The 17,053-nt window shown below is 38.1% G+C and overlaps 1 protein-coding gene across 1 annotated transcript; it reads right to left on the reverse strand.

Annotated features, from left to right (window-relative positions):
* Positions 1–4,296: 4,296 nt before the first annotated feature.
* On the reverse strand, positions 4,297–13,886 carry LOC134530846 (galactoside 2-alpha-L-fucosyltransferase Sec1-like). The gene has a single exon (XM_063366100.1). The coding sequence runs from the start codon at positions 13,611–13,613 to the stop codon at positions 12,585–12,587; it is 1,029 nt and encodes a 342-aa protein (XP_063222170.1). The 5' UTR covers positions 13,614–13,886; the 3' UTR covers positions 4,297–12,584.
* Between the last annotated feature and the right edge of the window lie 3,167 nt (positions 13,887–17,053).

The raw sequence follows: 17,053 nt of genomic DNA on the forward strand, positions 1-17,053 counted from the left end.
TAGTATGAATGAAAATGTGACTCGCACGAATATCATTTGGTGTGTTTTAACAGTTTGTCACATATGTCAGTTCGCAGTGCAGATTCTATGATTGCCCAAAAAATGCAGCTACGCCGGACAAAAATTTCTTATCTGGTCGTGTATGGTTTGGCACCATATTTCCATAGAGAACTTGTTAAAATGTGTTCAGATGCTTCACACATTGTGATTGGTTTCTATGAATCTCTCAACAAGGTGGCACAAAGATGTCAGATGGATGTTATGGTTAGGTTCTGGAATGAGGTAACCAATTGTGTAGTTACAAGCAAGGTATTTTTGTTCTGCATTTGTTGGGCATGCAACATCACAAGACCTGTTAAAAGCTCTGACTTCAGTCTTAAGTGAGATTTATTTGTATAAAATTGTACAGGTTTCAATGGATGGGCCAAACGTTAATGTTAAGCTTATGAAAGATTTACGTGACTTTTTGGAAAAAGATCCAAGTGTTGCATCAATTTTGGATATTGGCACATGTGGGCTGCATTCTCTTCATGGGGCTTTTAAGGCATCAATCAAGGCCACTGGGTGGAAGGTAATGGAGTTTCTGAGAGCTCTGTATTTCTTATTTAGAAATGTGCCTTCGCGTAGAAGTGATTATATTCAGTATTCTGGCTCTTCTACTTTCCCATTGAAATTTTGTCCCATACAATGGTTGGAAAACACCAATGTAGCAGAAATAGCAATGATAATTGTGCCTTTTCCAGAAAAGTATGTAGTAGAAGTAACCAAAAAAAAGTTCCACAGTGTAACAGTTTCTCAGTCGTGTCAGAACTACTAAAAGATAAGTTTTTACTTTCCAAGCTAACTTTTTTCCATTCATTGGCTTTCACGGTAGAGCCTTTCCTGACCGACTTTCAGTCTGATGCACCAATGGCATCTCTGTTGTTCGAGGCACTAAACTCACTGGTGAAAAATATCATGACAAAATTTGTCAAATCTGAGAAGCTGGACTCTTCTAGTAAGGTCACGAGTATTGATCTTTCTGATAAAAATAGTTTACAGGGAGCAAAGCATGTTGATATTGGTTATGCAACTCGTGATTCTCTGCGTAAAATCTAAAGTGCATCTGAACTGGAAATTCTGCAGTTTAAAAATGATTGTAGGAATTGCTTGAAAAAGTTTTGTGAGAAAATGCTGGAAGCTCGCCTCTTAAATACTGACTGTGGGGATTTCCTGTCTCGATCCAGATGTTGTAGTGCAACCAACTCTGTGAAACAAACGTCTAAAGCAGACTCTAAAATTCTTGGTGGTAAACAACTGGATTTCAGGAATCAAAGCTGACAGAGTTGAGAGTCAGTTCAGGGTTTTGTGTGATGCAGAAGATGTGAAGGACACCATGAAGACATTTGTAAAAAAAAAGAGAATAGATTGGATAGTTTGTTGATGAAACTTGTAGCCTCTCAACCAAATTGTGATGAGCTTGTATCATGTCTTAAATTTGTCCTCATCTGGTCGCATGGAAATGCAAATCTAGAGAGAGGTTTCTCAATTAATCGCGAGTGCTTAGTGGAAAACCTCAGAGAAGAATCACTTGTAGCCCAGAGACATGTTTATGATGGGGTAACAGTAGCAGGTGGAGTCAATGCCTTTATATCCAATATTTCTAAGGAAGTCATTCATGCTGCCCGAAACTCTCATGCTCGTTATAAGGAAGCAACATCTAAAATGAAGGCTCAAAAAGAGGCTAATAATGATGCCGAAATTTAAAAAAAAAAGAACTGCAATGGCTGTTAAAGATCTTGCTGTTAAAAAACAAAAACTCTTAGAAGAAGCAAAAAAGGAAGCTTCACTTATTGACGCAGAAATTGAGTCTCTTAAAAATACTTAGGTTGTAACAATTATTTTAATCAAAAGTTTTGTTTTATGTTTGTATACTGAAGTGAATTAGGATAGTGTTATGACTGATAAGTTTTCTGCTTGGAAATTTATAAAAAATGATAAATTGGTTTTGAAGATCTATTTACATTAGAGAATGATTTGATGTTAGTAACTGACACTAACTTTCACAGACACAAGCTTATTTATTTTGCCCTTGTTGATAAAGTCCATCAAATTTTCAACGATTTTGGAATGCAGGTACTATTTAACAGATGCCTTAATTATGTACATACCATATACTGTAGCTTGCCAGTAAATGTATTTTGAAAGTTTAAATGAGTGTTATAAATATCAGGGAAATCTCAGTTTTCACATGGGAAAATCAGGGAATTTTATTTTGTGGATTGGGTGGCCAACCTGGTTCCTTTTCCCGTTAAGGGCTTACCCGAAAAGGAGGTGTATGGATCTTTTACATGTCCAAATTCGGAGAACCAAATGTTGGGCATGGGTTCCAAGAACCGGGAAACAGATACCGTACGCCATTTCCAATCGTGGCATGGTTCTGACAACTGAAAAGCTAATTCGAGGGGTTGAGGAGACCCATCCCAACTTTGGCACCACCAAACCAGCTGCCATCCCGCTGTATACACCAGGTTACCAACGGTGCTTGCCCCCACCAGGGTTCCCTGTAGTACCGTCACATGCCCACAACTATCACATCCCTGAGATCCCTCGGTCACCCAATTGCTTGTGATCCAGCCGAGGAAATAGGCTAGTACCCAAGCATAAAGTAGTTCACCACTTCTACTCGTCAACTCATCTGTGTGTGCTCCAAGCTTAGGAGCTACCACTTTCACCATGAGTCTATCTCCAATTCTGTTCATCCAGAGCCATTAGAGGAAACCTCAGCAGAAAACTTTCATAGTAAGGGATCAGTCCCGTGGCACCCTTCATATTCAGGTAGTGTTTTGTACCGGGCGGGTTAAAGAAACAAGACCGCCCCGACTAGACCATGGAAGTCCTTGGTTTCTCAGACTTCCCCCCCCCCCTTCCCAAACAACCACCCTTCGCTATTCCATACGCATCATGGGTTCTTCACAGTGAGCCTGATGCCTTGAGACACCACCTAGGGTTCGGGGGTCCAACCCCCCCCCCCCCCCCCCCTTTCCCAATAGGTTTTCGGATCATCCAAGGGTGTAGCCACCTGTTCACATCCTACTAACCTACCAGAATACTTGTTCCGACATACCAAGGAAGTCAGAGAAGTGAGCATCCCCGGCATGGCAGTGCCCATATAAGTTATATGAACGCTGGCGCCACGAGAAGGATATGGGTTGCTGTAAGCGGGAGAGGCTATATATTCGCATTGCACGCCCGTTATGGAATCCTGGCGAGAGCATCACTTGGTTACTAGAGTCGGCTACAGCTCTGACACGTCACTGCTCAGCAATCACTCCCCGTAGGGATCCAGGTTCCTTAGCAACAGTGAGACTACAAGTTATGTCAATTTTTTTTTTTTTTTTTTAATTCTGGCATAATTATTTATCAATGTGTTCTGTCCATGCTTGCTAACACAGCCATCATGCATATGTAGCAAGTGTTGCGAGTTCAGTCCCAATCACCCTTGACTGCTAAATTTATGAGTACATAGGTACCTAAGTAATTTGGCACCCTCTTTTAAGGCAGTGATTCCATCTGGAAAAAAAAAAGCAATATATCGTCGCTTAAGAAACATCATTGCCTATGTGACAAATAAAGAAAATTATTTGCTCCATGCTGGAACTGAATTATGGCCAGTGTTAGAACCATTGCAGCACATTGTTGGATCTTTGGCAAATTCACTTTAGGAGAAGATGCTAAATGCTAGAGAGAGAGAGAGCCCATGTGTTTTTTTTGTTCACACAGATACACAGACACACACAGTGACACAAAAAATTTGTGGCTAAGTAAATTTTAGACGATTTTGTACTGATGTTAATAAATCATAGTTTTTTTTTTTTTTTCATTTGTTTTTACGTGCAACCTTTATTCACATTTTCTTAGCAAGTTCCGAAAACAGCCTTGTATACTCTTGTCTACAATTCTGAAAGTAGAGTAACAGTAAAAACTCAAATTCAATGACAGAACCTTCGCAATGCTGAAGCCAAATATTACGGGCCTTAACAATGTGGGCTACATGTAATTTTATTTGTGTTTTGCCCAAACCCCAATAAGCAAATGAAGTCCACACTTGCACTATAATTGTAATTCTGAAATCCTAGAAATCACAAAATTTAAAATATTACCGATTCCAAGGATTTTGAATGTTGATTTGATAACCAGAAAAGCGTTTGCATGTCACTTCTACACATTTCTTACAGTTAATTTTAAAAGTACGCAAATTCATCTTATCAACCGCACATCAATTTCTGTAAGATAGTAAATAAAAAAGGTCATTCCTAAATGTAGAGAAAGTTTAATGTAACACGTCTTTTATTAAGTGTCATAAGTCACATTAAGGTGGCATCTGGCCAGGTGCATGAGGTCTGAAACTACGAGGGTGTTAAAGGTGACAATGCTTGCGCATCACACACCTCTCAGCCATTATGTGTCAGTAATGCGCGGAACTTAAGCCACAACCTTATAATTTTATGCTGGAATACTACATATAAAGGGTTACTGCATAACACCTAGAGCTCATTAATACAGCCAGGTTGCCACCTTAATGACAAAAGCATTGAAGATTCACTTGTCACAAATCATAATTACATTAAACTTTTGATGATAGGCACACACCTACATTTTTTTTTTTTTACCGTTTGATAAAAACACTTTGTAACACCCATTTAATGCAAATTGTGAAACTAAAGCAAACAATAAGCTCAGCTGCCACTCCAAGGTTGTTGATCAGGCCTAAGTCTTCTCTTTGTTGATAAGCTAAATTGCTTCATGCCAAGGAGAGGCACGCACTGAAAAGCATTGAAAGTTTACCTTCTTGCTCTTGATGGCCTTGATGTGCTCAGCTTTTAATGTTTTAACATTTCACTACATGAAAACTGTTCCATTTCTACTTTTAGTTAAAGCCAATCAGTAGCTTATTTTTTTATGAATAAATTTTGTTTACAAAGACCTTACTTAGAACAGTATTACTTGAGAAATGATCTTTTTTTGGCAAGAAAAATTTGTTGAATAAATGTAATTTCGTAATCGTGTTTGGAAATTTTTTTAAAGATGCCACTAATGGTGTATCATCAGAAACCAATAACAAAATAGACTGACACAAAGGTGCTCACACAAACATGCAGCCTACCAAAATAAAGTATAACACATTTTTTTCACAGACACTGCATGCATTTAAGGGAAACCAAGCATTATCAGCAACTCTGTATTTTATCACAATATTAGTTTTATGATTCATAGAAAAATGTGTTAGAAATTAAAACCATAAATGAATGTGTATGTAGGTGTACACGTATATACGATCGTGCGCGCATGCACACCACAAAAAGGACATAAAATTACATAGAAAAAGTATTGTATTTTATTTATGAACTATTGCACTTAGTATGTTCTGGAAAAAAAAAGTTACATGATCATGTAAGCAATTAATATTTATTTATTTAAGTATGTAACATGCCTACCAACAGTCTAGAGCTTTAACAGTGGGCATAAACAGAATATTTAAACACAATACAAAATTAAACAAAAACAAGATCAAAATGTTCACTGCAAGTACCTGGATACTCCTCATCAGCACCAAAGTAGGCAAGCTCTACCTGAAGTGAAACCACAGCAGGTAGGCACATCCATAGTTAGTCAACACACAAAAACAAGCATCCCAGATACTTACAGTGGTAATTACAATGAGCAATTTTAATATGAAAGAAGATAGCACAAATAATTTTTGTTCTGGAAAATTATGGCTCTAAGGATAAAATCTGTTTTCATTACAATAATTAACTAAAGATTTTTCCTCTTATCTGTAAAAAAAAAACTGGGGCCCATGATGTTTATAGTAATTAAAACACATCTTGGTTCACTTACTGATTAATACAAAACCTTTATTTTATTCTACATAATATATTATAATGCAATACTATCATGCAGAACTAATTTATTTTTTCAGATGAATGTTGGCACAAATTACTTTGGAATGCAACAATTGAGCAGATACTGATATTAACACCAATTCTCTACAATATCCACAGTGTTAACATACAATATTTATCACAGACATTTTGAAATATGGTACATTATTTACAAAATATAAATGCTTTGGGTACTTGTATGGCAGAAATATGCATTGTGTTGTTTCATTGCAGAAATACATAAGGAAACATTTCACTATAGGTTCCCTCTGAAGGTTATGGCAGTTTTGAAGCTCTGGTATCATGCTGCATGAGCAGTAACAGTTTCGAAAAGGTTTGTTTCTGTGTTAAGATACCCAAACTTAAAACGCAGGGTATTCAAGAACAGTTATAAACTAGGCAATGTAGCCAAAATTTGGTGTGTCACTTGCTGAAGTAGTCAGAATCCATATGCATGAACAATGATTTACATGTTCATTTCACACCTGGTAGTCCTTCCCTTTTGGAAAAAAATTATAGAATTTTTATACTGATATTATATTCTGTAATATTTTCTTGATTTGGCAAGGCACCCACAAATTTAGAAAAGATAACTGTGGGATTAGTAGTTTGACAGACAAATATACACCATGGGACTTAGGCCTACTTGCAAAATCAGGCATGGAAAATGTGAGGTAAAACTTTGCAGGTTAGTCAAAAGAAATGATTCTTAAGACTGCACAAGCAGGCATTAAAGTGACAATGAATCCACTCTGTCCCAGATGTAACTGCCAACTAAAAGTGAACTACAAGCCTCTTTCTCATGAAACAACCATAAGCACTTGCCTCATGCAAAGTGAAATCACACAATGCATGGTTCAATCATTTCAATGTTGTAAAAAACAATTCTAAATGATGAGAGTGTTTTGTGATACAACCTGTCAACACATCATATGGTGACATTCATTGCAGAAATGAGAAACTATTCAGCTTGAATAGATGGTGCAATCTTTCTTGGCCATTTACCATTGCACAACTAATGCCTCGCAGCCAACTTTCAACTTTAAACTTTTACAATGCAAGTGTATAATGTTACTTGGTCACTAAGAAATAACAAAAAACTTGAATTATTTACCACCAACATCAAATTCTATATTGAGCACTAACACAAATTGTCAGAAAATATTCAGCCTATTTGCCACACAGGTGCTAATCAATATATATCACATGATAAAAATTCTAAATGGCAACAGTATACCACATTGTAAAATCCACAAGATAATAAAATCACAGAACAGACTGCTATATAAAATACCAGCACACACAGAAGAAAGAGAAATTCACATTAAAATACAGAAATAAATGATTGATTCAGACAAGTTGCTTCATGAAGCCCTTCAGATAAACATATAGTGTTTAATGGAATTGAAATACTCTTAGAATTTATACCACCATTTAAAAATACACTATTCTAAAGTCTTTCATGTGCTCTATTCACCAACATATGACAGCCTTTTTGAAAAGCTAATTCTTTTTTGACAAATTAGTCATTCATTTTGAAATTTTACTTATAAGAAATACAAATGGAAGCCACATTTATCAAAACCTATATACAGCTAAAGCCAATCAGAAACCACACCCCTCTCGACAAGAGAATTTAAAGGCAGGAGATTTTCCAAGAACCTTGGTAGGTAACTCCCTGATGTTTGCAAGGTCGACCGAAACATCTGTGGAAATATTCGCCTTCAAGGCTACTACAATCCAAAATGCATGCAACTTATGGCACCTTTGTTGTCAGTGTTTCAGTAACATACATTGCAGAAGAACAAATCCTCCCCCCCCCCCCCTAAAAATACAGAATTTTATTTGGTTTCAACTATAAACACTACTTGTAAAGAATGCTTAGAAAATTTGACAAACACACACACAAAATTCTCATTACAACTTTGTTTTAAGTGTAGTTAAACCTACCCAATTACAAAAATACACTTTATTCAGTGATAACAAAACAAGGCTAAGTTTCTAAATAATATTTATACTTTTGAAATATATATCTGTTAGAAATGAAAGGTTAAATAATGTAACATGTCACATGTGATTAGGGTGATCAGATGACTAACAAATGAACAACTAAATAACAGCAAAAGAGGATAAATAATGCACCCTTGTTTTATGATCTTACTTCAATTATATACTTTGTTAAGATATTGACTGGCCTAGTAATAGTTAAAAGTGCACAATACAGTCCAGGGTAAAATTTAAAAAAAAATTGTAATACATTAACGATTTTACGTATTATTTATGTCACTGTCTAACTTGGGGTCAGTGAATAGTAAGTTTCCCCAAGGCGAGAAGTACTGTATTTTAGTAATGAGTCTTCATGAATGATTCGTTCAAACTGAATGGATCTTTGAGCAAATAAAAGCATATGATTTGTTTGCTATGAAAATGAATCTGTTTTTGATAGTTTACTATCTGATAGCTAGACAGAAATGACTCCTGATGTCGGGAGTCAGAGTAATCAGGAATTGAAACATCACGTGTTCACAAGAGCAAACAGTACCTTATCAAAGACAAAGGATAACATAAAAAGGGGTGGCAGTGGGGGTTAGCGACTCAACAAGTATTGAGTTACAATTATTATTCATGTATTATCAGAGTTTTTTTTTTTTTTACTAATTTAATCTGTGAGAGCTCAGTAATGTGGTCACAAACATTTTTGAAACAGTCAGTATACAGCCATACAGCTGGAATTTCTGCTATCTGAGCCGACCAGATTATTATAACCAGCCAGGCGACTAGGCCAGCCAACTACACGTAACGGGTACTTGATTGCTTAGATAAAGGATGGACGAGTTATGACTGACGCTTGAGAATTGGCAGACCCATTGAACAAAATGTACAAATTATTTGAACGAATCATTACATTAAACTGATTCAAATTAATAGAGTCGGTCGAATGATTCGTTTGCTCATCACTACTGTATTAAAAAAAAAAAAAAGAGTGCCCGTAACTCAGTACACGTGATAGAAGTGAAACTTCTTTGGCAATTCAAAGTATATTGTGAGGGGTAAAACGGCAGAGAGACAAAAAAAAGAGAGAACGAAGACAATTTTCTAAATAAACATGATTTAACAAAATTATTCCTCACTTCAAAATAACTGCTCAGGTTATTAATAATCAATGATCCATCAATAATGATTAATTAACAATAAATATTACTCATTGTTTAAATATACCATAAATAAAAACTGTGCATGTTACTGTTTCTTCAAACAATACTGCCATTTGGAACATGCCAAATCTCTGAACGAATTATGAAATTCATAACAGGTAGCCCTTTCTATGCGGGAAATACAGGGACTGTCTCAACAGCGCTCTCTATGCTGCTGGTTGAACAAGGAGGAACACGAGCATGCTAGCAAATATAAAATTTAAGGTACTCACAGCTGACTATAGGATACCTCTATATCTATTTTAAACTAGTGCATGCACACGCTCTCTTAGTCTTTCGTTCATCAACCTCTCTCGGCTCTATATTTTTTTTGAGTGGGGGGGGCGAATCATTGCACAAAGAGGTGAACGAAAACAAGCCCAGCAATGTATATAGCTTAGTGCTCTCTCTTAATATCCTTTTTGGCATCAGAAATGTTTCATTAAAACGTCGCATTAAAATGCTGCCTTGAAATTTTACTCTCGTCGCACCCAAAGAAGTTTCACTTGAAAAAACTATTAGGTAATTAGAATTACTTCACCAAAGAGTTTAAAAAATAGTACATGAGAAAATAAAAGAACAAAAATTTAACAATTAAAAAAAAAGAAGATATCTGAAAACTCTACTTGTGAAGGAACAAAAACATAATTGAATCAATCATTTTTAACATTCTGCTTGATACAAGTGGACCAGCACATTAACATCAATATACAGATACAATTTAGTATGAACTATAAAGCAACATCAATATAGCCTATATTTATCTTAAAATACACAAAAATACCCAGTCTTTAAAACACATAATAGTATAAATATTCTTAACATCAACTACAATTCTGAAAATACTTTAGTGAACACACACTTGGATAACAATTAGTTACTATATATATTCACAGATATACCAGACTGAAAGAGCATGAGTCACAATTTTACATGGCAGTTATAGTACATAAATATAATCTTATGCAAATATTAAACATTTATATAAAATATTGATAGCAAATTTGGTCTGAATGAACAGCCAAAATGTAAAAGTACTTGGTTACTTTCTCTCTTCTCAGAACATACAATACCATTTTGTTAGGAATTTAACTGTATAAATTTGTCACCTTTCTAAAGTATTTTTCAAACTGCTTGGCAAGTAAGTGGTAATGCTAATTTAACTAGATATGTTCAATTTTACACAATCATCATAACACTATATTTATATAGTCAATCATAAATATGAATTAAAACTACAGCCATAAAAAATACACTAAAAAGAAAATCCTCAAAGTAATTTTTAGATAGATTCTGAATACAGTTTTATCAAAAATTAGTCAGATAATTACACATAACTGATTGCCGTACAAATTGCCTGCAAAACCAATCCACTAACACATGGCTTACTTGCAATAAATTTTAATCATGAAAGCCAAGAATTCTAATTTTTTTTCCCAAAGTAATAATATTATGTCCAAAAGAATCATTCCCCTACAGCTGACCTCCAAAACACAGCTGGTTGATGAGTTCTGGGTTCGGATCTTGTCTAAGGCATAAATGAAATTGGTGATTTTATATCCATAAGATAAGATTAAGTTTAGTTTGAAATCCACTCACCCGATTAGTCTAAAATCACCATACGGAAGCCTTAATAACCCAAAAAAATATATAATATAGTAATTGATTCACTCATCTGCTCACAGTTCTTGTATGTCAACTATGGTTTTAAACCATCTTAACTTTATGTAATATAACTGTATGTTAACTTATTAATTTGAATTGCTCTATATCTTGGCGCCTATTGTTATGTAGCTTCTCCAGAATGTAAATTTAAAAAATTTAAAAAATTGGTAGCCTACTTCACAATCAAATTTTTGTGTTTCACATCTCACATTCTGAAATATCTTATAGAATAATGATTAATTTGTGTGTGGTGTTATTTACTGAATCTGTGCTGTGCATGCACTATTGTGAATGTGACCCATGTTTGGTAAAGAAATCCAGAGATAAAACAAAAAAATAATAATTTCTAGACAGTGCTAGGCATAAGTAAATGTTTCTTGATGATTACTCACAAGATTTCAAGTTCATTTACTGTTTGGAAAGTTGCAAAAGGCCATGTGTAAGTTTATCTTGCAATGCAAATGGGGAAAAAAAAAAAAAAACATTAACAAATAATAAGGGGACCAAAGGTAGACTCTCCTACAAGTTTTCAGCTTGTATACAAAAATCACTCCTTTCATGGCTGAGACAATTATTGACACTGTTAGAAATATTTGTGTTATGATACACAACACGTGAAATTTTAAAAACTTTAGGTATACTGCAAGCTGAATAAGGCATAACTAAGAATTTTTATGATAACTGTGGAGTTTAGAGACATTTAAAAAAAAAATACTTTTTTTGTTGACTACTTAACCCATAAGACAGGTGCACCCTCCATGCAGATTGGTGCTACTTGGTAAAAAAAAAATAACAAATTTTAGTAAATAATTGGAATCAAAAATGGTTATTTTGTGATATAATCAATTAAAATTAGAACAGAGAAAACAGCTGTAATATTCTTTCAGATCTGCTTTTCCATGAAGTAATAATATAATTCAGATAGTATTTTTTCAAAAACTAGAGACGTTTCTGTATTTACCCTGAAAACAGCATTTTTAAATTCTTACTGGTTTCTGAGAAAATTTCATTTATAGCTTACATTACAATACCTGTGCATAATACTGGCTACCGCCATGCTCTGCTTTAATTGCGTTGCAGATTCTATGGTTTCCCATGCATAAAAACATGTATATTTTGTATCTAGATATTGTGAGCATTGGAAGGTAAATATAACTTTAAAAAAAAAATACAGCAGTCCCTACACGTAACCTGACACATAACAGGAATTGTCATTACGTGTAACAAACATAAAAATTTATTTTTTAACATCAGGTTACACGATATCGCACGTAGGTAGCAAGTCGACGCTTCGCACCTCCATACTAACAAAAAATCCCTGTCAAGGGTTGTCGCTTGGGTTTGGATGCTCAGTTGGGACTCAAGTAGTTTTTTTTTTTTTTTTATAATTTATATTTATCTTCCACTGCATCACCAAATCCAAATCCAAAATATACAAGTACTTATATACTGAGTCTCACAGAATCATATTGAGATAAAACACAATGGTGGCAGCCACATCACTGCACAGGCTACCTAATATAACATATAAATGATACAAAATGACAGCAGCCATTTCAATGCACAGGTATTGTAATGTAAGATATAAACTGTGAATTTTCAGAAACCAGTTGAAACAAAAAACACTGTTTTCAGGATGAATACACGAATATCTCTAGTTTTCGAAAAAGGTACTTTGGGAATATTATTATACTTCATGGAAAAGCTGTGCTGTAAGAATATTACCAAAATAGCAGTTTTGGGATTTACTTTTAAACATTTTTTTTTACAAAATAAATAATCTCCACAATTATCATCCTTGCTAGTTTAAAACATTCCAGTTTGGAAGCAGTTCAGCAACTCGTAAAGATGCATGTCTCGATACATTGTACACAATAGTTTCCCCGCTAGCCAGGATAGCACCCCACACTCCAAACGTTCCATAATCAATGATTGAGTGATTGCATGCTGCCATTATGGCAAGATCTTGCCCAGGGCTAGAAATACCATTTTTGCTCACAACAAACACATCACCCTGGTCGGCTACCAGGTTTTGCTGACACCAACTTGGGTCATCACTCACTATCAAGAATACCACATTATCACCGTATTTGGCCCGGAAGTACTCCATGGCATTGATGAAGTAATCTGCACCCGCAAGAATTATTTTGCGAGTGCGCCACAAATATTCACGATAATCCGTCCGTCTAACGTGAACTCCCACATACGTGGCCGGAGTTCTGTTCACCGACTTACCAGCACCCTCCAGCACTCTAAGGCTTGTCTCCCACAGGTTGTCATGAAACCTAAACTCCTGCCGGATGTCCTCTGCCCAGGCTAGCACTAAGTCTGGAAAAACACCGTATTTAGGCAACACAATGCTTTGGTTGGTGTCGCTCCAGAGGTCAGGAGAATGGACTGCATTGCTCCAGTCAATGGGGCAATGCGACACATGGCTCAGGGAAGGGACACTGAGGTCTCGGAACACCTCGTCCAGCTGCTTGCGGATGCAGCGGGGTACGTAGGGCTCGAGGCTGGTCATGCGCGCCACGGCCCATGTGGCTGCGTACTCCCACATCTGGTTGCCGAGACGACCGCCCTGCTCCACCGTCACAATGCCGTGCCGCGGACAGTGGTGGCGCCACGTGGGGCCCTGCATCGCTCGCACGTTGGTTCGGCACAGGGATTGCTCGAAGTCTATCACCTGCCGCATCGTCCGCCCGCGGGGCAACTCACCGTACAACGGGAACACGAATACATGAACGAAAGTTGTAACCGAGAACGCCAGCATCACAGAAACAGCCAGCAAGTTCTGGTTCGGCTTTCTCATAACTCCAAAATGATGTTTCATACGTCATGAGGGCAACATTGCAATGTCTACAGGTTCCGACTGGTGTAGATGGGCCTTTTACCGGAAAAATAATGGTTCATTATATTTAAAAAAAACTAACACTCTTTATGTACAAAAAAATATATATTTCAATTAGCAGGACATACACTCACATTTTTAACCTTGTCTTATATAATATATTTACTTTTTTCAAACGACTTCCTACTAGATATTTACAAAAATTAATTAAATAATGAAAAACAATGGGTAGAAGCGTTAACCAGTTCGACACACAAAGACAATGTTGAACAGTGGTTTCGAACATAAAAGTGTATATAGCAGGCAATTAATTGTAAACAAAAAACAAACATTTTTAAAAATTAACAGAACATTAACAGTATTTACTACACAAAGCAAATATATGTCGTTATATTTATTGTATTGTTTCAAAAGAAACCTTCACTGCGTCGTTGGCTGGTCGACTAGTCCCTCTAATTATACTATTTTGCCGGCTACTCAGTGTTCTGAAGAGGGGGGTTCGGGCCGCGTGACCGAGGGACTTAAGTCACGTAATTATTATCGACAGACTAAGTTGAAAGAAATTGTATTATAGTTTTAGTATTCCTTCTTGCAAGCCGTTTGTATAACTACTTTAAAAGTCATTTAAATATCGGTGAAATTTTTTTACAAATATATTGTATTATCGGCTAATTATATATTCTGTATTGTGGCATGATAAACGCTTAAATAGCACCATTTTTGCACCTTGAAATCATAATTTTTCCGGGGCAGGATTCCCGGAAATCACCCCCCCCCCCCCTTTATGAGTATGGGTGAATGATGATATGTGCCCCCCCCCCCCCCCGCAAAAAAAAAAAAACTTCACCCAGAGAAGAGAACAGAAATCCTAGCTACGCTACTGCACAGAACGGCCTCATTGTGGGGGGCTGGGGAGGCATTTGACATCACCCGTCGGTGCTCCCTCTGGTCTGGTCTGGTCTGGTCTGGTTGTGTGTCCTCAACACCCGACCAGGACGTGTGCAACGAACGCACCCGTGCATGTCGTGTAGAGTGAGTTAGGGCAGTCAGCAAAACGCCTGGAAGTATTCCCAGCTTGCGGTGTTGTGTGACGCGCCCGGCCGGGTGTGGCGTTGCGCTATCAAAACATAGTGCCCACGGAATTTTATGTCAGAGAAAAACTAAAACTTTTTATATTCTTAAAACTTTGACGCTGTTCCCGCTACCTCCTTTAATTTGTACGTGAATTTTATATGGTTCGTGATCTCAGGGAGGGTTCGGCCTGTGGCTAGAGGTAGGGGTTAACGCAGTATGGGCCCCCCGAGCTGTTATGGCCACTCGGGACGCCTGAAGAAGAACACAAAGTTACTGGTTGACGCCTGATTAATTTATTACAGCACAGCCCTATACATAGTGCTGCCCGTTCTGGCCGTAACGGTTGTCCCGAATCGAATAGTCACACGCGCAGCCCACTTCCTCAGTGGCGGCTCACGATTTTACTGCGCGTGAAGGACGTACTCTTGCACACGATACGGCGGTTACAAAATAAACTCTAGCATGACAAATTATACCTTGACGAATAAAACACTTCACTATTACACAATACGTATTATACTGGGCTAATGACACCTAGGCCCGTATCTCCGGTGACTCTATGTGACACTTAGATGTGTCCCAGAGACTGACTCGTTAATAAGTTTGGTGGCACGTGTCGCCTTCTGGCTGCCCCGTGCGGGCTGAAACTAATTAGCCGGTAAGCTAGGTTGACGCGTGAAGCGCCGTCGTAATGTCTCGTAGACTCCCCACAGTACTTACGTAATATACTGAACACTCATCTTGGAGCACTAATTTATTTAAGTAAAATACCTCATGGTAAATTGAGGCCTACCACGGAACTGTACGTAAAAGATTAAGAAAAGAATAAAACTACTGAAACTACATATCGGTGACAGCAAGAGTTGATGGTTCCGCGTTGCGCGAAGGCTGCCGGCCTATCCGAGCTCCTGAAGGACACTCCTCCTCTCGCCGCGCGAGACCCCCCTTCCCCCGCCAGTCCTCCCGTGGAAACGTGTGAATTTCGCGGGAAACTGAACCGACCAGGTTCGGGACAAGGCGCACAGTGAAACATGAATTTGAAAGGACTGAAATATTTATTGATGAAAAAAATGTCTAATAAAAACCCGTGGAAAAATATACATAATTTCATTTGTTGTAGTTCGGCGGAGGGATATGCCACACCCGGCCGGATACTTCCGCTGACGTAGCACTCGTTGCCTGGCGTTCGCCTCGTTGCACGAACTACACTTTGTAGCGCGCACGAGCGCGTTCGGTGCACACGCCTTTGCGAGACGTTGATGAGGCATAGTGGTCTATGCGACATAGAGGAGCATTGGCAGTCGGCATCAACTTTAATTAATAAAGTAATGTTTAATCAGGCGCGTTTTCATCATAATGCTGGCCGTCACCATCTTCCCGCTCTCCGTATCCTTCCGCGGGAGGTTGAGCCCTCCATGGCCGGGACACCAGGGAGGGGCAGTTGCAGTCGAGCACTCATCAGGGCCAGCACACCTGCGCGTGTGGAGCATTCATTCTCGCGCCAAAACTGACATGTAGTGTTCAATAGGTATATTTTCTTAATCAGTTTTCATCCGTTCCACGGCCGGCCAAAACAGACCGTGCGAGGTATCGCGCGGTTCTTAAATAATTGACTGTGGCTCAGACATGAGCATTTTCTTGTGTTACGTAATTTCACTTTGTTAAGGGTACCACACCGATAGGCCCGTGCTCCACGCTTTTGTAAATCCGCTAGGAGTATGGACTTTGCCCACGCGGAAATGCTTAGTAGCTAAACGAGTTCAGTGACATTTATTAACGACTCAGTTTCTGGGATGTGCGGCGGTCGCAAAGTGAGTTCTCCGTGCCTCTGGTACCGCCGCGTCCACGCCCAGCATTTTGTGTCCGCTACGCCACAGCGAGGACGGAACTCTGGTAACTATTTCCAAACAAACCTGAACTGTTCTTCTTTAACGGATTCACTTCGCTCCTCAGAACGCTTCCATGTCAGGCTTTAGTCATACAGTGGTAATTCTAGTGTTAGTTTCGGCCATCAGCCGCATACGTTGTCTGCCAGTGCCAAGGGTGTGTTAAGTGTGGAAGCATCCACCAAGTGTACTTTGCAACTCCATAATTCTCTAGGTTAACTTGTAGACTGTCGTGTCCTGCATTTGGCCTCGGCCCTCTTGTGCGAGTGCTACATGCTCATCCCTGAAACAAACATGGCTGCCCCGACACCGCAAGGTATTTTTTTTACCTAATCTTTATGCCTAAGCTAGTATCCTGTAAGATGGTGATGCACCCGACGCCAATAGATGGTGCTTGCTGCAGAATGTAAATAAGTGGGATTCATTGTGGCATTATTCAGGGAAGGAGCGGGCTTCCGCTCG

This window comes from Bacillus rossius, chromosome 3 (genome assembly GCF_032445375.1).
Source record: "Bacillus rossius redtenbacheri isolate Brsri chromosome 3, Brsri_v3, whole genome shotgun sequence".
NCBI lineage: Eukaryota > Metazoa > Arthropoda > Insecta > Phasmatodea > Bacillidae > Bacillus > Bacillus rossius.

What these genes read in the sequence shown, in the direction of transcription:
- LOC134530846 (XM_063366100.1), bottom strand. Translation starts at nt 13,613, where the DNA reads ATGAAACATCATTTTGGAGTTATGAGAAAGCCGAACCAGAACTTGCTG.